At 39.6% G+C, this 25,753-nt stretch overlaps 1 protein-coding gene across 2 annotated transcripts in view; it reads left to right on the forward strand.

Annotated features, from left to right (window-relative positions):
* LOC122788905 (pulmonary surfactant-associated protein D-like) overlaps positions 1-23,969 on the forward strand; it is a 426,773-nt gene extending 402,804 nt beyond the window's left edge. For both annotated transcript variants that reach the window (XM_044055931.1, XM_044055932.1), the window contains exon 4: positions 23,429-23,969. In XM_044055931.1, coding sequence (XP_043911866.1) covers positions 23,429-23,805 — 377 coding nt within the window. In that variant the 3' untranslated portion in view covers positions 23,806-23,969. The remainder of the gene's footprint in view (positions 1-23,428) is intronic.
* The last annotated feature ends 1,784 nt before the right edge of the window (positions 23,970-25,753 follow it).

A 25,753-nucleotide genomic window follows, 5' to 3' on the forward strand; every position in this document is an offset into this window, starting at 1 on the left:
ATCCGGTCCCATTGATGCTGTGTTTTTAGCTTTAGAGAGAGCAGCTTTCACCTGCACATTTGAGATGTCTGGGAGGCTACACTCCGCTGGGATAGTTATCTCTCCTTTATGGGGGGAGAGGGGGGTGAAGTTTGCACTGAACCTGTCTGCCAGTATGTTGGCAATGTCTGTGGGTTCAGTGATTTTTTATCATTTTGGACTAATTCTGAGCATATCTGGGAGTTTCCACCCAGGTTCCTAACATAGCTGAAAAAGGCCTTACGATTGTCCTTTGAATCCATGGCAATTTTTCTCTCAAAATTGGCCTTAGTTGATTTTATGAGTGCTCGTATTTTTTACTAATAATGATCAGGGGTGACTTCCTTTTATGGATTTTGTTCTATCATGTAATAGCTTTCTCCTCTTATTGTAAAGTTTGTTAATGGCTGGGGTCCACCAGACTGGACGTTTGCCCTTTGTGGAAAGAGTCTTGGTTTTATTTGGGATTGCCTGATCCATGCAGTCCTGGAGGTGTTCATAGAAGGCATTTGTAAGGGCTTCCGCAGCTTGTGTTGTGGTTTCCACTGGCTCAGGGGCCTTGAAGGATACCACACCAGTCTTGAGTAGTGTGAAGTTTGCTTTAGAGAAGTTCTTCACTGTGGTCTTTTTTGTTTGGGGTGGGCGCGCGATGTGGATTTCCAGTGAGATTACTTTATGATAAGATCTCACCAATGAGGGATATACTTCCGGTGTGGAGCATTTTGTCCCCATGTTTGTGATAATGAGATCTAGTATATTTTCTCCTCTTGTGGGAACAGTGACTAGCTGTTCCATGGCATTTGAATTTATGAACTCCAGGAACCGTTGGGCTAGAAAGTTAGGGCTTGAGTAATGTTCCCAGTCTATATTCGGGTAGTTGAAGTCACCCAATATGATGGTGTTTGGAGATACATTTATACCCTCCAGTGTCTTCAGGAAGGCTGTGTGGGGTTCCTGAGTTTGAGAGGGTGGCCTGTAGCATGCTACAATTTGTAGAGCAGTTTTGCCTATGGTTAGTTGCACCTGGATGGTTTCCGAGCTTTGCATTGCCACCAACCTGGAGGTGTGGGTATCCTTTATGAATATGGATACACCCTCCTTTTGTGGTGTGGTCCGGGTTTTGGGGCCGGAACGCATGATATGAGGTAAAACCTAATAGTGCCGGGGTGCTCTCAGGAGCCTTGAACCAGGTTTCAGTTACAGCACAGACATCGATGTTCTCCATACTGAGAAGGGCCTCGAGTGCGTGCATTTTGAGATTTAGACTTCTGGCATTGAGCAGCATTACCCTCAGTTTCTTCCCATTTTTGTTTTCTAGGGTGGTATGTTTAGAATTTGAGCCTTGCCTAAAAAAGGCACTATGGGGGTGGCAAGAGCCTTAGCCAATATCCGGAATCCCAGGGGTGACAGGTGCAAGCCGTCCCTTGCGAAGGAGCGTGGCTTGTCAAGCATGTCATCCCAGGCAGACAGACACTGGATTCCCTTTGAATGACACCAGACATTAAGCCAATTGTTAAAGCTGATCATCTTGTCTCTATATTGTGGCATCATTCTTGGTGAAGGAAGGATACTGCTCAGGGTCAGGGTCATACCTGCCTGGGCTACATAATCAGAGAGCTCCTCTATGTCTCTTATCATGTAGTCCAGGGAGGTACGTCTCAGGTCCTTCACACCAGCATGGATAATGACTGTGTCATATTTGTACTTGCCGTGGAGTGACCCGAGTGCTTGTGTTATGTTGCGGATTCTAGCGCCCGATAGGCAGCTTACTGTGACCCTCTCCTTGTTCAGCCTGGTGAGTGGGACGTCAGTGTGTCTGACTATGGAGTCACCTATGACAAGTATGTTTGGTGTTGTATTTGGCCTTAAGGGCTGTGACTGCTTTGCCCACTGATTTTGTGGTTTATGTGTTGCTTGTGGAGTGTCTTGAGGTAGCAGTTGTTTGGGTGTCTGCTTTGGAGGCCTCTGCTGTTTAGGCAAATTTTTACTCAGAGCCTCCGAGTATGTCTTTGTGTGTTTATGTGTTTGATTCAGTGGTGTGGTAGCATTATGTGAGGCTGGTTTTGTGGTGTGTGTAGATTCCTTCTCCTCCTGTCTGGTCTTGCCAGTCCTGAGTTGAGAGAGCTCAGCCTCCAGTTTGGCTAAATAGCTGCATCTCTCGCAAGTATTTGTGTTATGTGGGAGGAGGAGAGGGTTGTCTGTGTACATGAGGCAATTGTAACATTGCCTCAATATTCCCAGATTCACCAACTGGACAGGAGAGGACACCAGCATCTGGCCCTTCGACATGCTAGAAAAATTAAGAAGTTAGGTATGAGACTGAATAAGAGAGGACTTAGTAAGGAAGTGGGTACTCCTGGGGGGGTTTCGCAAGTTTGTATAATATAGAAGTGACAAGTGCTGAGTTTTTTTTTTTTTTTTTTTTTTTTTTTTTTGAGAAAAAAAAAAAAAAAAAACTTTTAGGAACAAGTGCTGTGCTTTTTAGTCAAGAGATATACTGTTTAGGTTACTAGTAGAGCTGTTCTAAGGGAAAAAATGAAGAACAGACTTTATGGAGCCAGAAAAAGTTTAACCTTGTTAAACCAGCGCTGCCCGATGCTGCTCTAATGGCAACTCCGCACTAAAGCGTGCTTTATAGCAGGGGGCTGGAAAAGGCAGGAAATGACCCAAAATGGCCACTGAACTACAAGTTACTGTCTTAAACCACTCCTCTGAGGACAAACAGGCAGCTCAGTACTCCCCACTCCCACTGGTGAGTAAAGAAACTTCCCCCTGACCAAACAAAGAAAATGGAGAAGTACAGGAACCAAGACAAAGCCCAGGGATCAGCAAAATCTGATCACTGGAACAAACTAGCCAGGAAAGTTAGGAGAACAAGAATATTTTTTTTGGATTTTTCAAGTTTTTTTTCACAGATACAACAGAAAACACAATAAATGCTTTGCTTTTCGATTAAATGCTATCAAAAGCTAGTACACTTGAGTGTATTAGCCTGTAGTTTAACTTTTAAGCAAACTTAAACTAAGAAGTGCAACCAACAATTAAAGCTTATAAAAACAGGAAAAACAGGTAATACCACTATAAAATAGACAGAAACAGTCATCGAATAACACAAAGTCGGTGTATCCACTATGGAGGCAAATGGTCCCAGTAATGGCAGCAATATTGGTAATGATACCTTCTCCTTTACCAATTTCGTCAAGGAAAGATAGAAGAAATTCTTGAGATGAGCCCATGGGGCTCTCCTGAGCGGCTGGACAATGCGGGGCAATTTGAACAACTGAAGAACTTATGGCTGAAGGAAGTGAATCTGCATTACGACACAAAGTTGTTGGAACAATATGTTAGTTCAAACATTACCCCTAATGATACCTTCTCCTTTACCAATTTCGTCAAGGAAAGATAGAAGAAATTCTTGAGATGAGCCCATGGGCTCTCCTGAGCGGCTGGACAATGCGGGGCAATTTGAACAATTGAAGAAATTATGGCTGAAGGAAGTGAATCTGCATTACGACACAAAGTTGTTGGAACAATATGTTAGTTCAAACATTACCCCTCATGGTCTAAGGGTAGACCGCTTGCTGGCTGGAGAGTTTGATGATGATGAATTGGACTTACTCGAAGAGTGGAGACAGGTATCTCTTGAGTGTACCTTAAGCTGGTTTAAAACCTTAATCAAACATAACCTTAGGACTAGCGAAAGGTTACTAACTGATCTTTCAACTTTAGAGGGGTCTATTAAGATAGACTTCCCAGTTACCACTTTGAACATTAAATTTAAAGAGATTTCAGCCAGAGTCAATAAAGTGGAAGGGGAAGTTATGAATAGAAAGAAAACAAAACTGGGTCATGATCTTAATGATTTCCAGTCTGGACAAGTATATCAGCGGCAACAGAAACCACAATGGGGCAGGTCTACAAAGAGATACACAGGCAGTCTGAGTTCCAGCAAAGATAATTCAGGTTCCTTCAGTGAATTATCTTCCAAAAAGAACGTCTCTTTTGAGAGTATCCCTGGAGAAGAGGCACCTGACTGTACCAGCCAATCGGGACAGCAGCAGAGATCTAAAGAGGGGGCGAATGGAAGGAATGGCAGAAATGATAGAGCTAAACGAAAGGGACGATACAACAGATAATCTTTTTCAATGTGTTGAACCAAATGGTTTGGACATTATTAATTTATCAGATTTGAAACTTTCCTTTGAAGCGACACAGGTACTGTTAAACGGCACAAAATGTGTGCCGACTAGACTGCCTTCTTTAGCTAACATTTTAATTGAAGCAAATAGATACTGCCTTAAGTTACCTCTTAGACTGCTTTTTTCTAACAAAGTTAATAGCGTTGATGATAGTGAATTAATAACTTTGGATAATTTAGATCCTTTACATGATATGGATGATTCTTTGTTAAATCTATCAGTGTATGATTATGATGATTTTTTTGAGAATGTGACAGAGCAGGATGATGAAAATGAATTAGTGCATGCTTTTAATACAGGGTATGGTCAGTTAGATATACCAACATTGACCTTCTTTTGTAATACTTTTTTCCACCTAAAATAAATCAGTTTGTCTGCATCTTTGAGAAATTACTGCTGTCCAGTATTGAGAAAGAGTTAAAAAGGTTTAACAAACATGAGATATAATTTGTGTAAGGAGGAATGGGCGGCTTTAAAGGAATTGTGAAGCCAGGTTAATGAAATTATTTTCAAAGAGGCAGATAAAGGTGGGAGCTGGGTTATAATGAATAACGGACATTATAACCAGTTGGTAGAGAATTTACTGGGGTAAGGAAATGATTATATTAGTCTACCCAGGAACCCTGTAAAAGAATACAATAGGAAGCTATTTGAACTATTAGAGAAGGGTGAGAGGCTGGGTTTCCTGAATAAAACTGATGTTAAGAATTTGTACATAGTGGAACCTCAGGACCCCATATTTTTTGCCATTCCAAAAATACACAAGAATAGAGAGAACCCCCCAGGGAGACCAATTGTCTCTGGTAGGGGTTCTTTCATTTATAATGTGGGATTTGTTTTGGATCATATTTTGAAACCATATAGGAGTAAAATTCTGTCCCATATTAGAAATGGACAAGACTTATGTAAATGTATTAGAAATTTGGAATGGAAAAGTGAGTATTTCTGGGTTAGCCTTGATGTAAATGCCCTCTATACCAACATTGGTTCATGATGGGGATAGAGGCAGTGGGAAAAACACTAGGAGAAGGGCCATGTACCTCATATATCATTGAATTATTAGAGTTTTGCTTAGCCCATAATTATTTTTTGATTAATAAGAAAATTTATTTGCAGAAGAGAGGGACTGCCATGGGGGCAGCATATGCCCCTTCTAATGCAGTTTTGTATATGGGTGATTTTGAGCAAAAGTTTATGTATCTCACAGAATTTTTTAAGAGGAATGTAATCATATATAAGCGGTTTATTGATGATTTGACCTTTGTTTGTAAGGGCCCTTTAGAGGAGTTCATGACATTTTTTGAAGAACTTAATTTGAATCCTCATGGTTTAAAATTTAGTTTTCAGATGGACAAGGAAAGTATTAATTTTTTGAATTTGTGTTTTTTTGTTGATGAAAATAATAGAGTTCAGTACAAACCTTTTCACAAACCTACCACACTGAACAGTTTTTTGCATGCATCTAGCATGCATCCACCACATTTGATTCAGGCATTACCCTACGGGGAATTCAGGCATATTTGGGTGAACACATCTCAGGTACATCAGAAGGAGTCATTTTTGGATGAGGTGGAATACAGACTATTGGATAGAGGATATGGTAGAGAAATTTTGGAGATGGCTAGGAATACGGTTTATGAAAGTTTCAACACGACTAGGAGTAGTAGAGGGATGTCTAATTTAGAAGTTAATAAGGAAAACATTTTTATGTTATGAAATATAGTACTTTTTCTAACAATATTGCACATATAGTTAGAAAACTTTGGCCAGTTATTAGTTCTGATGAATTTCTGAGTAGTATTTTTCCTAGCAAAATATTTTTTCCCTATGGTAGGTTTTTTAATTTGAAGGAACTATATAATAGACCGACATTATTTCAAGGAATCAGTGTTAAACAAGGGGCTTTTCCCTGTGGAAATTGCAATCTTTGTTCAAGAATGAAGAATTTGTCAGGAACAGTAATTAATGGTAGAAGATATTCAACAAAGGGAAAATATAATTGCAAATATTGTGAGGTAGTGTACATAATGGGTTGTGGATGTGACAGTACAAGATGGTATATAGGGCAAACAAAGAGGAAAGTTATGCTAAGGATCAGAGAACATCTTTTAGACATAAGAAACAACAAAAGGGAGAGCGCATTAGCTACCAATATTTCATCTGTTCATGGGGGTAATGGCTCCTCTTTATTTTTTAGTGTTTTGGCCCAGGTTGAGACAACAGGGGGTTCATTTCACTCTAGGCTAAATTATTTAGAGACCACATTTATTTACAACTATGGCACCTTATATCCAGGTGGATTAAACCAAGAAGTGTCAATGAAAATTTAAAACATGTACTTTTGCAAAGTAATAACAATCTTATTTGCTGTGTTAAATTTTGAGGAATTTTTCCTATCATGTTGGCTAAATTCTCTTTAGATTTTGCTGATTAAATTTATATGCAAGTTTTGTATACATTTATAAAGTGCCTCATGTTAGTTATGATTGAATGAAGTCCAAGAATAATAAATTATTGCTATTTCAAAGGGGGAAGGTATTATTCAGTGTTTGCAGTTTGTATTTGTATTTGTAATTTAATCAATTTATTGAGATAATTGTTTAATTATTTAATCGAAAAAGTTTTTTTTTCAAATGAAATACTATTTAAGATGCTGGTGTATTACAAAGAAACATCCCTTGAAGGCGAAATGCTGAGGTACCAGGAGTAAAGTAGATCTGGTGGTTCATCAGCTTTGTGGAGTTTGTGTTTTATTTCGATTTCATATGGTGAAGTTTTGTTGTTTTTGAAACATTTGTATTTCCTTGCTTCAGCATGTACTTCATCAAAAAATGATTTTGTTCCTCCAAAGAAGATTATTTTGATGATGGTTGGATATAGCAGTTTAAATCTCACTCATGTTTCTTGACGTTCCCTGAACAGTAGAATACATTTACTCCTCTTCTGCCTGGTGTGCAGTAAGTAATAATTTTTCACAAAGACTCTGCTGTCTCCCACTTTTACTACTTTGTCTTTCTGCCACAGTTTTGTCAGAAGTAACTCCTTTTGCTGGTAGGATTGCATCTTTACTGTTAAAGATTTGGGCTGCTTTCTAATAGCCAGGTTTGGAGCATATAAACAATGTGCTCTTTCATCTAACAACTTCTGCTGTGGAATACTAGTCCATTGTTTATTTGTGCTTTCATAACATTAATACAATCTCTTCCTTCCAGCTTCTCTGTACAGCTGAAAATCTCAGGTTTTCCTTATGTGATCTGTCCTCTAATTCTATTATTTTTGAAACATCTCTTCTTGAGCAGTCTCATATTCAGCCAGCCTTTTCTTCATTTCGACCTCTGATTTTTTGCAGTTTTATCACCTCATCTGAATATTTGTTTACAGCTTCTTCCATTGTTTACAGCATTTTGTTGTTTGAGATGATATACTCCATCAGTGTTTCATTAATTTTAACCATGTCTGTGTGCAGATGTCTTATACTTTATGTTACTCGAAGTCATGTCTGGAGGTTGCACTGCCTTTTGCTAAACAGCTGCAGATCTTTTCCCAGTTAGCATTTTTCCTTGCCTTTTGTAGCTGATTTTCTTTCAGGTCCTCTGTATTTCTTTTTTCCTGGCATCCAGGCAGTGCACTTACTTGCCAAATACTGAAATTTACCCAGAAACACACAAGTCTACTGGCTTTCTCTGCTGAGTTTCTGTTTTTACCCTGGGAGAGTTAAAATTAGGTTGTTACTCAGTATGCAGCCATCTTAGAAGTCCTGCTTTTGGATCTGTGTTGAGCAGGTTTTCCTGGCTCAGACCTCAGCCTTTGCCTGATGATATCAAGGCTAAACTGATGGTTGCTCCTCTGGATAGTAAGCATTTGCTTGGTGCTCTTGCTGCGGAGTTGTTTAAGTCCCTACATGAAAGGGACAAGTCCTTACAGGAGTTGAAGCATATTTTGTTTTCCCTGTGCCTAGGTTTCAGAGGAATTATCCTAATACGCCTGCCTTTGTTCATAGACAGTCTCACCCTCCCCCAAAGGTAAAAAGGGTGGTAGAAGGGTTCCTCTACTAAGGCTACCTAAATTCCTTCTTCTCAGCAGCCTCATTTTCCTAACAGACCAGGTGCTGCCTGACTATCCTGTTCTTCTCAGTCACATTCCTCTTTTCTTGCATCTTTCCCTATCCCTTCCTATGTGGATGAAGATCACTGAAAACTCCTGGATTCATTCCATAATTTGCTATGGTTTGGAAATCTCTTCCTCCCTTTTTGAAAATTCCTCAGCCTCCTCAGGAACAACTGCTCTTTTTTCCAGAGTACTGCAGGGTCTGTTGGATCAAGGAACAATTCAAAAAATTCCAACTCTTCAGAGGGGGAAGGGGATTTACTTCAGAGTGTTCTTGGTCCCCAGGAAAGAAGGCACCTAAAGAACCATTCTAGATCTTTCTCAGCTAAATGCCTTTTTAAAGGTCCTTTCCTTTTGGATGCTATCCCTTCAAACCTTGTTTCCTCTGCTACTTTCTCAGGCTTTTCTAGTTTCCCTGGATCTCAAGGATACTCTTCTACCTACCATTATAAGCTAGTTACTATATATGTTAAATGTTTTACTCACTTGCTCTTTTAACATACTGTATTACACACTCTGAAATGTCTTTAGCTTGTTCTGCACAGTTACATGTTGTGTCCCTAGTAACTTGCAATATGTAACTGAAATCTATATATTTTTGCCCTTTCTTTGTAAATTCAAATGCATGTGTAATTTGTTTTGGAGCTTTTCTCCCTGGGTGTCCACTGAAAATAGGCTCTTCTAGTGCAGTGGACTTCCCCGGTTATCAGACTTAAATAAATAAATAAAATACTTTATCTACACATTCATATTTGCCCCTTTCCAGGGCATTTTCATGCTTGTCTGATGCTTCCTGCCATTTTTAGTTCTCTGCTTTGCTCTTTGGCCTCTCTACAGCCCCAAGGATTTTCACCAAATGCTTCACTCCTGCGATTGCTTTCTGCAGGCTAAGGTAGGATACAGGTATTTCCTTACCAGGATGACCTGCATATCCAGGCCTCCTCTCAAGAGATCTTTCTTCAGCACCTACACTTTACCATTCCTCACTTGCAAAGCCTGGAGTTTACTGTAAACTTCCAGAAGTCATTCCTGATTCCTTTTCTGGATCATGTTTTTCTGGGATGTAGGATCCAGACTGTTCCAGTGCTGGCATCCCTGCATTCTCCCAAGGCCTTAGCTCTCATCACTTTCTTTCAGTTCCTTCTTCCTCTGGCCTCCATCACTGCCAAGGAATTTCTGAGGGTTCTGTGTTACATGGCTTCCACCATTCCTATGCTCCCTCTAGCCAGGCTCCACATGAGAAAGATTCAGTGGTTTCTAAAGCCAGTTTGGCTTCAATGTTCTCATCTTTTAGATGTTCTAGTCCCTCTACTTCCATGACTCAAGCAGGAACTTCAGTGGTGGATTCATCAGTTGTTCCTCAAACCAGGACTTCCTTTTTAACCTCCAAACCCCTCTCAGGAACGTTTCATAAATGCCTCAGTTGTGGGATTGGGGCCTCTTTTGGCCCTCTGAAGGTTCAGGGCCTTTGGTCTCCTTGACAAAAGAAAGACCACATCAATGTCAAAGAGATGAGAGGTCTTCTGCTGGCTCTTCAGGCTTTTCATTCTCTTTTTCTTCCAGGACCCACCAAGATTCTCACAGACAATACCCAGTGATGTGGTATGTCACACAAGCAAGGGGGGCAAGGTCTTATCTCCTATGCAGGTTAGCCCTACAGGTTTGGGTGCTGGCTATCCATTATCACGTGACCCTTCAGGAAATTTACAGAACATAGTTACAGATTCTCTGAGCAGATCTATAATACTATCCCATGACTGGATGCTTTACAGGGACATGTTTCTGGACATTGTCCACCAGTGGGATACTCCTCAAGTAGATCTATTTTGCTCCCCTCTGAACAGACAACTTCCTCTGTTTTGTTCCAGACTGCCTTGCCCTCTGGCCTGGAAGGTGGACACCTTCTCTTTTTCTTGGAAGGAGATGTTTCATTATGCCTTCCCTCCCCTTCCTCACATTCCAAAAGTCCTGTTCAAGGTAAAGACAGGATGCCCACAAAATCTTACTGGTGACTCCCTTTTGGCCCAGACAGTATTGGTTCCCTCTTCTTCTGCATCTTGCCAAGGGCAATCATCACAAGTTACTTCACAGTGGACCTACTCACACAAGACAAAGAATCTCTCATCCATCCAAACCTGTCCACTCTTCAACTGACATTGTGGGTGATATGGTTTTGATCTCCTACAGATATCTTTTTTTCTGAGGACATGTGTTGGGTCCTGCAGGACTCCAGGAAACTCACTACTAGGAAATCTTACTTATCCATATGGAAGAGGTTTCTTGTTTGGTGTCTTTCTTGTACCCTGTATCCACTTACTGTGGATGTTCCTTTGGTTTTCTCTTATTTGTGTGAATTGCTTAATGCTGGGTTGGCATATTCTTCTGTTAAGGCCCACCTCTCAGCTATCTTGCTTGTCTGCCTTTGACTCCCCCTTTAGCCTCTAGATGTGAGGCCAAACTGTTTCTTAAAGGCGTCCTTCACATTAGGCATCCCAGGAAGCCTGCCCCTCCTTCCTAGGACCTTAACTTGTTTTAGAAACATTGACCTGCTGCCTGCCCCTCCTTCCTAGGACCTTAACTTGTTTTAGAAACATTGACCTGCTGCCTGCCCCTCCTTCCTAGGACCTTAACTTGTTTTAGAAATATTGACCTGCTGCCTGCCCCTCCTTCCTAGGACCTTAACTTGTTTTAGAAACATTGACCTGCTGCTCTAGCTTCCGTACAACATTGTTCTTCTTTAACCCCTTTACTTCTGCCAGATGGGTGTCTCAGCTGCAAGCCCTTATAGCTTTTTTTCCTTTTTTTAGTTTCCATAAGGACAGGGTGTCCCTTCATACCAATCCCTCTTTTATGCTCAAGGTAGTTAATGAGTTGTCTCTTAATCAGTCTATTCATTTGCCCACTTTTTTTCCTTCTCTGCAATCTGCTAGTGAGAAGGTTTTGCACACTTTGGATTTTCATAGACAACTCGAATACTATTTGGCTAAGACTAAAGCTTTTCATATATCTGAACAGCTTTTGGTTTTGTTTCATCCTAAGTCTTAAGGTTTGGATGTTTCCATTTCTTCTTGGATATCTAAAGCCATTTCTTTTTGCTATTCTTTCCATAAGAAGTGCCTTCCTTCTTCTGTTAAGGTTCATTCTACTAGGGTTGTGGCTTCTTCTGGTGCTTTCTTCAAGGGTTTAGATACTTATTCTATTCCTGGGACAGCAACCTGGACTTCAGTGCATGCCTTTACTAAGCACTACAAGTTGGATGTGATTTCTAGGGCCAGAGCTGGCTTTGCCAGGGCCACTCTCCATGACATCCTAGAGGGCTCTGCTGGCCCTTTCTCCTGCCAATCTTCTTCTCAAGCTTTGCACTTTCCCTATTTTAAAGAATACTGTAGCAGTGATACAGAAGGACATAGGGCAACTAAATAAAATCTTATCATAACAGTAGATGTCCTTTTCTTCACTGTTGCAATATTCCCTCGCTCACTCCTTTCTCCCCCTGATCCTTTTCCCTTATGGATGTGCTTGTTACATACTATTATTCTTACTGAGGCTTTTTCAGTTCTGAGGACTGTACATCTGGACATCACCTTCATGCCTTACAGCATGCACATCAAACATACATGTGATGTATGGCATACCCTTTAAACCAAAATACGTTGGTATACTGGCTGGACGTTGGGGTGCCCTTGGCAGGGGATCCCTATTGTGAAGAATACTGGAACAGTGAAGAGAAGGACATCTACTGTTATGGTACGATTTTACACAACTGTACTTTCCTTCATTTAATGGTGGCTCATCCTTTTTTTTTTTTTTTTTTAATTTCTTTATTGCAGTTTTTAAGGTTATAACATATAAGACATTTGACAACAAAAAACACATACAGCATACAACCAACCATAACAACCTATACACAATATATACAAATAAGTCACTTCAAGAATCCAATTTTTTTTGTACTAACCACTTATTCTGCAGTGATAAGAAGAACAAAGCAGTAACCATTAGCTATTTAGGGGGATATTACACATACGAGGGAAAGATAAACTAGAACCTTTACACAGGGTACATCTATTTGTGAACAGCTTATCAACATAAGGATTTATAAAACAACAGTGATAATAATGTTCTAAATATATCCTTTTTGACTTTCTTACATATATTGAATATTTCACTTCTAAAATTAATATTTTTACTTCTTGAGAATGAAATCTAATAGGTATTCCCAATACTCTTGGTAGTATTTACGTTTCTTAGTAACATACAGTAGCTTATGGGAGGAGATGTATTTGATTGCTAAATTGCTAAAACCCTCCCATGAAAGTGGGGTCGCAAGGGTCCAGTTCTTTGTAATATACAATTTGACAAGAGCACATATGGTGATGAAGACATGCTTTAAGACTATTGGAAGATTATTTATATTCATGTGCAGGATAGCCATTTCCCAGGATAAATTACTTTTTTCGGTAGCACATTTTCTCTAGTCTTGCCCTTAATGAACACCATAAGTTATGAACTTTATTAAATTCCCACATAACATGGATAATGTCTGCTGGTGGCTTAGTGCAGTGAGGACATTCAGGTGGGTATTTGTTATTAAATTTACTAATTTTTTGAGGGGTAAAATATGCATTATTGTTAATCATAAGTTGTGTGTAAAGCAACTTTTTGAATGGGCTGAATTTGAGCGTGTTTTCAATGGCATCTTTTTTATCTTGTTCAGTAATTTGTGGGTTTTTCTTTTGCCAGTATGAGGAAAATAAAGTACAATTCTGATGTTTTATATCAATTATAAGTTTGTAGACTGGAAATTGTTTTTAAAATTGTTTGCAAATTGTTGAAATTGTGGGTCATTCTTCTTTAATGAGGCATTAAACTGAGGTCCCATCTGCTTGGGTTGGTGGCAGGTCAGGTGGATCTGAAATTTCCCACAGCACCTATCAAGAAAAGGAAGGAAAGTTCCCTAATACTCCTGGCCAAATACCCCCAACTAGTATAAAGTAACACCTTGGGTCTCCCCTGAAAATAGGTCACAAGCCTAGTGGGACTAATCCAGTCAACAAAGGATAAATAAATGAGGCTGACTCTGTCCTCAGATAGATGCATTTAAGTACCATTTTTGTAATCTATCTTGGGAAATCCCCAAATGCTGTCCTCCCTGCATTTGTTAAAGGAAATATTTTGTGTTTTCCTTCATTGAAATCTAAGCCCAAAACATTTCCCAATTTCTGTATAGAATCCATTATCATACTATTATACTCTGGATGAGCTGTAACCATAGAACAGTCATCAGCACCATGCAGAGATTACAGAGTCTCCATAATATGCTGGGATTCCCAGATGTGATATGTTCATACTTAAGTATTGTATAACTAATTCCATGGCTGTAACAAACAGGATAGCAGATAAAGGCGCCCCCCCCCTGCCTCATACTCCTGGTCAGTGTTATTGTATTCAACAAACATCCATTTATAGAAACTAGAAGCTGTAGGGATACTGTATATATCACTCCCTGCCACTCCAACAGCCACCAGAGTTACTAATGACACACTGCCTCACTATATCCCTCCCTGCCACTCCATCAGCCACCACAGTTATTAATGACACCCTGCCACACTATATCCCTCCCTGCCACTCCAACAGCCACCAGAGTTACTAATGACACACTGCCTCACTATATCCCTCCCTGCCACTCCATCAGCCACCAGAGTTACTAATGACACACTGCCTCACTATATCCCTCCCTGCCACTCCATCAGCCACCAGAGTTACTAAAAACACCCTGCCTCACTATATCCCTCCCTGCCACTACATCAGCCACCAGAGTTATTAATGACACCCTGCCACACTATATCCCTCCTTGCCACTCCAACAGCCACCAGAGTTACTAATGACACACTGCCACACTATAGGTCTCCCTGCCACTCCATCAGCCACCAGAGTTACTAAAGACACCCTGCTTCACTATATCCCTCCCTGCCACTACATCAGCCACCAGAGTTATTAATGACACCATGCCACACTATATCCCTCCTTGCCACTCCAACAGCCACCAGAGTTACTAATGACACACTGCCACACTATATCCCTCCCTGTCACTCCATCAGCTATCAGAGTTACTAAGGACACACTGCCACACTATATACCTCCCGACCACTCCATCAGCCATCAGAGTTACTAATGATACCTTGCCAGACTATATCCCCCCCTGCCACTCCAACAGCCATCAGAGTTACTAATGACACCCTGCCACACTATATCCATCCTACCACTCCATCAGTCACCAGAGTTACTAATGACACCTTGACACACTATATCCCCCCTGCCCCTCCATCAGACACCAGAGTTACTAATGACACCCTGCCACACTATATCCCTCCCTGCCACTCCAACAGCCACCAGAGTTATTAATGACACCTTGCCACACTAAATCCCTCCCTGCCACTCCAACAGCCACCAGAGTTACTAATGACACCCTGCCACACTATATCCCTCCCTGCCACTCCAGCCGCCACCAGAGTTACTAATGTCACCTTGCCACACTATATCCCTCCCTGCCACTCCAACAGCCACCTTAGTTATTAATGACACCTTGCCACACTAAATCCCTCCCTGCCACTCCAACAGCCACCAGAGTTACTAATGACACCCTGCTACACTATATCCCTCCCTGCCACTCCAACAGCCACCTTAGTTATTAATGACACCCTGCCACACTATATCCCTCCTTGCCACTCCAACAGCCACCAGAGTTAGTAATGACACACCTCCTCACTATATCCCTCCCTGCCACTCCATCAGCCACTAGAGTTACTAATGACACACTGCCTCACTATATCCCTCCCTGCCACTCCATCAGCCACCAGAATTACTAATGACACCCTGCCACACTATAGCCCTCCCTGGCACTCCAACAGTCACCAGAGTTACTGACACCCTGCCACACTATATCCCTCCTTGCCACTTCATCTGCCACCAGAGTTGCTAATGACACTCTGCCACACTATATACCTCCTACCACTCCATCAGTCACCAGAGTTACTAATGACACCCTGACACACTATATCCCCCCTGCCCCTCCATCAGTCACCAGAGTTACTAATGACACCCTGCCACACTGTATCCCTCCCTGCTACTCCAACAGCAATCAGAGTTACTGACACCCTGCCACACTATATCCCTCCCTGCCACTTCAACCACCACCAGAGTTGCTAATGACACCCTGCCACACTATATCCCTCCTACCACTCCATCAGTCACCAGCGTTACTGACACCCTGTGACACTATATCCCTCCCTGACACTGCAACAGTCACCAGAGTTACTAATGACACACTGCCACACTATATCCCTCCCTGCCACTCCAGCATCCACCAGAGTTACTAATGATACCTTGCCACACTATATCCCTCCTACCACTCCATCAGACACCAGAGTTACTAATGACACATTGCCACACTATATCCCTCCCTGCCACTCCAACAGTCCCCAGAGTTACTAATGACACCCTACCACACTATATCCCTCCTACCACTCCATCAGCAACCAGAGTTACTAATGACACATGGCCACACTATATCCCTCCTACCACTCCATCACACCAGAGTTACTAATGACCTACTGTCACACTATATCCCTCCCTGCCACTCCAACAGTCACCAGAGTTAGTAATGACACCCCTGCCATATATATATATATATATATATATATATATATATATATATATATATATATATATATGTGTGTGTGTGTGTGTGTGTGTGTGTGTGTGTGTGTGTGTGTGTGTACCAAGGAAAATGAAGGCCTTTATCGTATAAGGCTCCTCAGTTTAAGTATGCAAGCTATGGAGCACATTTCATTAATCCCTGGGTGCCTAAATGCTTCACATCTTAGCTGCCACAACAATTTACATTTCTCCAATCTCAGAGAGGTAGGACCACCTCTAATATTTGTGTCAACTGTATCAATAACTGAATTCAAAAACGTGTTCTAGTGAATTGATAATGTGTTTAGCCAATGCATTCTCCATCTTTTTTTCCTGATAGCATAAAGGTGAGTGTTGCAATTGTATCTACCCTTGCATGAAAATCTCATATTCCTGATTTCAAAAGAGAGTCATGTGCTCACATGTTTACAGTAGGGGCAGTTTTCACATTTGAACATTCCTTTTATCCTAAGATTGTCTATTCTCTTCTGCTCCAATATGTCTTTTAGATTAATACCCTTCTTGAATATGATCCTAGGTTTACTTGGTAAACTAACTCTTAAGTTTGTATCAGCTACTATTAAGTCCCAATTCTTGTGTATTATGCATTTAATAATGTATGCTTCATTACTAAATGGGGTCACAAATGTTATGGAAAAATCCGTAACTGGATCTACAGAGGAATGCATAGTGAGTATATTATTATGTAGACTGAAAGAGCTATGGTCATTCCCATTCACAAGTATGGAATAATTTAAAATGGCTTTATAAAACCCTGTTGCTCTCTTAGATGTGATCTCCTTTTAGGATGTCCTCTAATACGGGCTCTGGGTAACCACGCTTAAGAAACATCTCTTTTAGGAACTGGCATTCACTTAAAAAGTCATGATACTTGGATACCATTCTGGCTGCTCTAACTAGCTGTCCTTTGACCACTGACTTCTTTTGGTGGTCAGGATGATAGCTAGGATAATGCAGAAAGGAATTAGAATATGTTCTGATACAACTGCAACACTTGTAGCATTATATACTTGGCCCAGTGCAAAATGTGTCCTGTCTTTTACATAGGAAAATCTGACAGAAGACAAAGAGACAGAATGTACGAACACCTTTATGCTATCAGGAACAAAAGGATGGAGAATGCATTGGCTAAACACATTATCAATTCACCAGAACATGTTTTTGAATTCAGAGGTATTGATACAGTTGACACAAATATTAGAGGTGGTCCTACCTCTCTGAGATTCGAGAAATGTAAATTGTTGTGGCAGCTAAGATGTGATGCATTTAGGTACCCAGGGATTAATGAAATGTGCTCCATAGCTTGCATACTTAAACTGAGGAGCCTTATAAGATAAAGGCCTTCATTTTCCTTAATTGATATATATATATATATTTTTTTTTTTCCAGAATTTCAGATAGTTTAAATTGTTTATTTTGTGCATCCATCTATGTTATCATTTTTACAAGGTATTTATGTTCAAATAGATGAATTTTTAACATTTTTAACATCCTTATGGTGCATAAGAATGTTTAACAGTAATTTTTATCCATTTTTATGCATTTCTCATCTAATTTATTAATATTTATTCATTTTTCAGTTTTATACGTGTTATTTAGCATTTTACCAGGTGTTAGTGGCTACTTTTCCAATATACTTCTAATGTACACTTCTGAGGCATTTTGAAATGTATTTTTTCAATATATTTTTCTAATGATTTTCTTATATTATTCCAAGCTAGCGGTGGTGGTGCTGCGGTAGCATTGTCGCCTCACAGTAAGACGCTGTCCGGTTAGATTCTCAGCTAGAGAGTCTTCTGTGTGGAGACATGCATGAATGGGCGTACCTTCGTTGAAGGTTGTGCATCAGGGCTGGCAACTCAGCACGTAAAAATCAACTACCAATCATTAGCGGACCGGCATTCCGCTGTGGCGACCCTTAACTGGGAAAAGCCAAAAGACACAACAACTTTCCAAGCTAGCTATTTTATTTAATGTAATTATAGTTTAATTGACCATGTGATAGAGCTTATTAGATTTACATTCCAGGAGAGTGTATATAAGGTCTTGCACTGAGTTTTGTCTTGTCTTGTTTGAAGAAGTACAGGTACTATCCTGTACGAAAGCACTTATTTTATTTGTGAATAAATAACTAATTTTGAAGTGTTTCCAGGCCATGTTCATACTTTTTTGTTTAATGCAAGGCTGCTATCCCCAGCTGCTGAGGTGCCTCCAGTTTAGTGCACCCCAAAACTTTATGTATAAGAGTTGTTACACCCCTGTTTGCTGAGCCACTACAACTAGTGAAGCACCACCCACTCCATAATTTCCAAAAGCCACATTTTTCGTTTACCTGTTGTAAGCAAACTGAGTGTGCCTTACTTTAGTTAAATATTGCCCTTCTATTGTAAGGAGTTAAGATAACATTGTACATTTAGTGTTATACTCCAAACAGATGACTCTTTTGCCATATTGGCTTCATTTAGCTGCTATTCCTGAGCTGAATACAAGAGTTGTTTGGTACCCAACACTGGTCATCTGTAATTCTTACCCTTGGACATTCTATCAATGCTTTGATCCCTGTTGTATAGCAGTATGAATTACCTTGTTGTGGACAAGGCCACTTTCAAAAGTTCTCTTTCCTAAGGGTTCCCTTGGGTTTCCCAATACCTGATTCTTACCACTCTCCCTATGTAGAAACATAACTTATGACTTTTGACCCTGTGTCACTTTTGCCCATTCCCATGATTTCAAGGTGGGGTGCCACCAACTTAAGTTCAGGATAGTCTGGGCATTAGACTTCCTACAAAGTTAAATAAATCCTTTACATTACATTTTTATGCCACCTTTTAAGTACCTGTTAGACCTTCACAGGCAAATATATTTTACATTTATAGCCACATATTTATATTTAGGGAGTAGCTGGTCTCTAATCCAAAGCCATTCATCCAGGTTAATGACTTGTATTGAGCTAGTTCTCAATATCCTCACTGTGTTTATTTGTATATTTAAAAAAATGAGAGAAAATAAAGATTACCGGAATCCACAGCTTTCAAAGGTTGCATGACTCCATATAAATACGTTTAGAGTACCACATATTCAATGTCCCTCATGATTTGGCCACAAAGTCACTTCAGTTGTTCCCACTGGGGGTACTAAATCTGACATTTGTAGGTTTGCTCCATGATGCGTTGACAGATTTCCTTTGTGTGAGCTCAGTTTCTGGGCCTTGGAAGTCTAGATCTGTCTGACAGTCCTCCTTATCTGAACGGGGCAGAGTGGACAGTGGGACGTACCAATTTGTTGCCTCCATTCTATTTGATTGGATATACTCTTCTTGTGCATATTTGATACGGGATGTCTGCACATGCTTATATGTTGCTTTTCTCACCTTTCCTTTCAGAGGCACTGCTACCTTTGATGGGATGGAGTCATTGGTCTTTCACTCTTTTTCTAATAATGCTCCAAGCAATTTATAATAGTCCCTATATTTGTTAAGGTCTCAGAGAGCACTTTCCTTCAAAACTGGCTTAGCTGCTATACATTTTCATGTTTCATCTACTGAGGGAAATTTATGAATCTGATTACCATTTACAATAAATTAGATTTGCTGGAAGTTTAAATTGTACAGTGCAGCCTTTTTCTTTACAAAGTCCGAAGTATGAGGTCAGAGCCTTTCTTTTTAGAAACGGTATGTAAATTAGCATGGTACGAGTCTCACTGCAGCCCCCCCCCTCCCCATTTTGAATTCATCCCCCTGCATCTTTACTTTTAGCATGATAGTCTCCTTATCAGTATAGTTTAAGCATTTGAGAATAAAGTGTCTGGAGTACCTACTGTTTGGCATTCAAGGGGTATTCTGTTTGCATGTTCTATCACAGAGACAATTTGCAGCCTGGTAATATTTTTCAACTCAGCAGGTATTAAATGCTTTTGGGTTACTTTTTCTGTATGTTCTATAAGTATTTTTATATAGGTTCATATTGGTTTTTTTTTTTTTTTTTGCTGTATTTCCATATCATCTAATCTGGTTGAAGTTGCTTGGAGGTTACTTCTGTAAATCATGCTTCTATGTAAATTCCTTCTGCGTGCAGAATTAAAGGACTAAAGATGGTTCAGCTGAGGCTCATGATTTGGGATTTTGTGGTGATATTCTTAATATAAGTGATATCCAATGCAGAGCTCTGCAAAAGGGTTGATAAGGTTTCAAGGGTTACTTTTATTTTTTAAATCCTCTATAATGTTCTTGAGTGGCAACACCTTATTTTCCTTTATGCAACCTTCTTCAAAGCTGCAAATAAAGAATGTTGAATAACAAAACCCAAGTGAGACAAAAACTTCCAAAAACTCAGATTTAGGATCCAAAAGCCTTCTTCTACACTATAGTGTTATTTTAAACCTCCAATCAACCTGTTTTGGTCTTTTTTATTTCAAATAAAGGATGAAAACACAGAGCTGACTAAGTCTCTTCTGCCATGTGTGTTTGGCTGTCTGTATCCACATATTTTCTATTTATTCTTTCCTTTCCCACTGAAAAATCCACATATATGCCTCCATTAATGTAAGTACATCTGAAATTCTGTCTATATTCATAGATTGTTACTAAGTTAACAACACAGGAGGCCCTTCTAAGCCAAGGCAAGTTTTCCGGAAAGAAAAGAGACATTCTGTATCCAAATAGGACACTGAGGGACAGGCATTTATAAGCTACCTCTGTCCATAAGGGACATGGGTGCTGGGCTTGGTGTACATTTCCTGTTCCCCTTCCACTGATGTAGGTTGTACTAAAACTGGGTTATCGACAAATTCTGCTTCACATGTATGGGAAGCCTGTTCCATAGGAAGGGGACTTCCTTTGGGACACATATCTGTCTCTTCAGCGTATTCTGTTTAAATCACAGACAAAATGCAGGTCCTTAGACCTTGTATTTGTGGTAATGTTTGACTTAAGAATATGCAGGAGATTCATAAGTGTGAGGCTTGCGGATGCCTTTTTATGCCAGTCATAGATCACCCCTTAGCAATCTGTAGGAGACTGAGTAGAGGGAAGGGTTTGTTACGCCTTGTGTTTTGTGTAAGGACGCTCAGAGCTTGCTCCAGTTGCTCATATTCATTACATTTCCTTAAGTCACTGGAGCTTCCTTCACATAGGCTCAGTCTCACCTACTAAATGACAGCCTAAGTGTTCATATTCTCAGAATGTATATACTTAAGCTTGCAACTTTACAGAGCCACACAACTAAAAAGTGTTTTTTCTCATGGGTAAAGTGTTTTGTCTCATGAATCTAAACCTCTTGTACTTCCTCGTGAAAGACTTTGCCCCCACATGCCCTTACTTTATTATTCTCTCTCTCTCAGGTTGTTTTATCTGAGAGGGAAACAGAAGGAGAGATCTCTGCTGGGTAATATAATCTCTGTCTCTTTCTTTCTCTCACTGAAGACCATTGTTCACAGATCACCCATAACTCAGTAATATATAGTATTACAATTTTATTACAAAGTGAAATGAGCCAGGAAACATGAAGAACTGCTACCCTGAGCTGTAATATTTAGGTAGGTGTGATGCAAGCTCAGGTGATCCAAGCAAATAAGTGTAAATTGTATCAACATTGTCTTCCCGCCCCTGCTACTGTAATATTCATCCCTTCCTTTTGAGCCTCTGTGTCTCCCTAATACACTCTTATCATCACAATATCTCCTGTAACTTGTGCCAGCACTGTTCTGTTTTTGGTCCCTTACTTTACAATTTGTTTCTTCATCATCTAAATTATTTCTCCATTACACACGCACCTGCTGTTTACTGCCAGGGTTTTGTGAGGTCATCGCTAATTCTGATGACATCACTTACTCTCTTCTGACTCTTCTCCCTCTGCACAATTCTATATGCATTCTGCCTCAGTTCGGAGTACCACCCATCTCTATAAAATCTGCTGTACTCCTACCAGAGCTGTCTTGATCTAGTTTTTTCCCAGTAACACTTGATATTATCACTAGTTAAGTTCAGACTCTCTTCCAAATATTGAGGTCTGATTTTCCCTACAGTCCTGGCAGACATACTGTAGCCAATGAAGTAACTACATCTTTCCTTTCCTCTCGTCTGCCTTCATCTCCCCTCCTGTACTCTGCTCACCCCTGCCCTCATTGTGATTTACCTTATGTTTCTGTTCTTGCTACATCACTCCACTGTTCCATTCAGCAGGAAGTCTTCTCACACCACATCTCACTTTCTGCATGTCCAAGTTGTTACACGGTTCCTTCACATTGTCCTTACTTCAACCACATAAATATAATCTGTAGTTTGATAATGTGCTTTGCAAAACTGTATATTTTAATCCATGAGATCTCAAAAAGAAGGAAAAAAGGAAAGGAAATAAAAAGGTTTCCCTGTTTATGTAAATACTAATTAAATCATGCTTACTTTGGCATTGTAACAAAGTTGATATTTAAGGAAAAAATAAATCACACATGAGGCAAGGGAAATGTTTTGCTGTACATTGAGAGACTATATAACAAAATAAAACATTTTCACCTTTAAAAACACTTTTTAAATCAGAGACAGAAAAAACGTACAAGAAGAATAACAAATATAATTTGCGAAGAGAGTCGAACTGTGTGACACTGAGCAACCAGACACCGCTCCCAGGCTGTGTCTGGAAAAGGTCCATGGAGATCAGTGCTCTGCACCAGAAAACAAACAAATAAACTACTAGGAACTAAAATGTAACATGTCTTGCTACTTAAAATAATTTTATTATACTCCTAATTACATTTTTGGGAAATGCTGATCTATAAAGATAAACTGTTACAATGAAACTTGGCAAGACTTAGAGAAGATGTTGCTGTCTCAAGAAAGTCGAAAAAGGGAACAAGGTTCAATTCCAACCATTGAACAGGCCACTGAATCTCCCAAAGAGCAGGCAATTCACATCTGGTGGTCAAAACTTCAGCCACAGAAACAGGAAATGCTACAGAGACCACAGTAATGACATTGAGGACAGCTGCTACCTGTGATCATACTGAGGTAATAGGCCGGCACTGCAGTTACCTTACGCTACAATTGAATATTGTAAACAATGCCCAAGTGCAGCAGGTGTCTAGTAGATGCCCTGAACTGCACTCCATCATTCAGTGGTGAGAATACAATTAACAGCTCACATCTCCTGCCACATTATTATCGCTTCTGTTTCACTAACATGGCATCCCATGGTCTCAGTGCCTACATTTTTTTTATTTTTGCAGCTCACTGCCTGCACTTTGTAAATTTACATACTCATACCAGACAGCTTATTGTAGTCCTCTCCAACACAGAACATGTCCAAACTTAAGTTAATTTTTTTATTTTAAAAGAAGAGATATACCTAATTATCATCTGCATTAGTGTTAATCTATATTTTGTGTCTTTTCAGTTTTGCAATTATTAGGTTGTGGGAAGGCTGAAGAGAAGACATTTTTCACTGGAGGAAAATTGGTGACCTTTCAGAATGCAAGGACTGAATGTGCAAATGCAGGTGGACAACTTGCCACTCCAGACACAGCTGTTCAAAACAAAGCCTTGCAGGACATTGTGAACCTTTACAAGAAAGGGGCATGGATTGGAGTCATAGCAGAATGGAGCAAAAACAGATTTGTGTATCTAAATCGTCAGCCAGTAAGGTATACAAACTGGAATAAAGGAGAACCAAACAATGAACACAACGTTGAGGAATGTGTAGAGATGTATACTACTGGAACATGGAATGATAAGCAATGCAATGTAGAACGGCTAGTCGTTTGTGAGTTTTAAAGCAACATAGCTCACTGTTCTGTAACATTATGTCTTGTTCCAAATAGGAGGGACATCTAAAGTAATGCCATACCACCCCGCATTAAATAATATGCTTCATACAGAAGCAGTAATGTAATCAATTTTATTTTAACTTGATAATAAAAATATAAAGTCCCCTGGTATACCATCTAGAAATTTATTGCAATATGGTTGATTGATTCAAGTGAATTGAAATGGCTATTATTTAATTATGGTTCTGTTTTTTTTTTTTATTTTGAATGTGTATTTGTTGTTGGACTGTACTGGTGCTGTCATACATTGTACGTCTAACTCCACATGCTATTGTGTTTGAAGATTTGCTAAGTATACTTTAATATAAAGGAAATTAATAAACAAAAAGAGAAAACTGGAACACTGGAAACATTACAGTATTTTCAAAGTATATGTGAATAAGAAATGATTGAGAAAAATAGTTCTGTATTACTTCTTTAATGGTGTGTGACTCATATCAATAGACGAATAGAGACAAATGTGTCAGCAGAAAGTCAGTAAAAGATAGTTTAAATTGAGGGTATGTACATATGTGTTTGCATGTGTGTGTGTGTGTGTGTCTTTCTCTCTCTCTCTCTATGTATGTATGTATGTATATATATATATATATATATATATATATATATATATATATATACACAAACACACATACACACACACACACACACACACACACATATATAGGTGTGTGTGTGTAGTGTACTGATCTCAGTAGACCATTTCCAGGCACAGTCTGGGTGAGTATATCACAAGGTTAAGCAAAGATAAAGCTAATATACGCTGTAATACAGACACATGCAGACACATATCTATACGAACTCTACAGATCTAAATAAACTTTATACATAACAAATTGAAAACAAAGTGCATATGACAACAAGCAATGGATGTGTTGTCACTTTGGATTCGGAGTCCATTGTTTCAAACTAGCTTAATTAAAGTAGCAAGAGGGTATAGAAAGGAGAGAAAAGAAAAAAGACATGAGAGGGTAAAAAGACTGAGGACAGAATAAAGGTTTCAACAGTGTTACATATGCAAAAACGGGTCCCCTTCACATGGTCTTTTCAGAAAGTCGACTTTCATATGGCTGAGACCATATGATCAACTTTCGAAAAGCCGAACATGGGGAACTGCGATCTCTGAACAGTGCGGAATGGGAAAATCTCCCACGGGGGGGTGTAGAGGGCCCCCCCCCCGCTAACAGTTAAAAGGTAAGTGTTTGTTGTGTGCCTTCTGTTTATTTTATATGGTCGACTTTAAGAAAGTCGATCATATCGGCTCGGCCATATGAAACTCGACTTTCTGAAAAGTCGACCATGTAAAGTAGATCCGCATAAACATATACATATATGGGTATCAGGCAGGTGGTTGAAAGTACCAGTTGTAGAACTAAAACGACAACACAGTTGATTGAAAATCAGTTTGTCATGTACTGTTTTTTTGTCAGTGTGAAATCACAGTACAGAGGGGATCAGGGAATTTGTACTTTACCTGCTGTACTATGCCCCCAGTGTTGGTATATATTGTTAGCAGGAGATGTGAGGGGGGGGGCTTACCCTCCTGCAAAAAACAAATTATAAAGTGGGTTGTTTGATCGGCTGTTGATCGACAAGTTGTGTTCAATCACTTGTCATTGAATAAGTTAAATTTTCAACAGACAAAAGGTCATCTCTCTCTCTACATATATATATATATATATATATATATATATATATATATATATATATATATATATATATATATATATATATATATATATAGGTCTACTTCAAATGAATGAAAACCCATCTGAATGAATTTAATATAACCAAGACGACTGTGCCAAAACTGCATAAAACCGAAAATGTAAAAGGCTGAATCTCATAAAAGTGAAAATAAGTTACTTGCGTGTAAGACAGTGTAATCTTGGAGTTGG

The sequence above is a fragment of the Protopterus annectens genome, chromosome 14.part0 (assembly GCF_019279795.1).
Source record: "Protopterus annectens isolate FY-2018-M chromosome 14.part0, PAN1.0, whole genome shotgun sequence".
In the NCBI taxonomy this organism is placed as follows: domain Eukaryota; kingdom Metazoa; phylum Chordata; order Ceratodontiformes; family Protopteridae; genus Protopterus; species Protopterus annectens.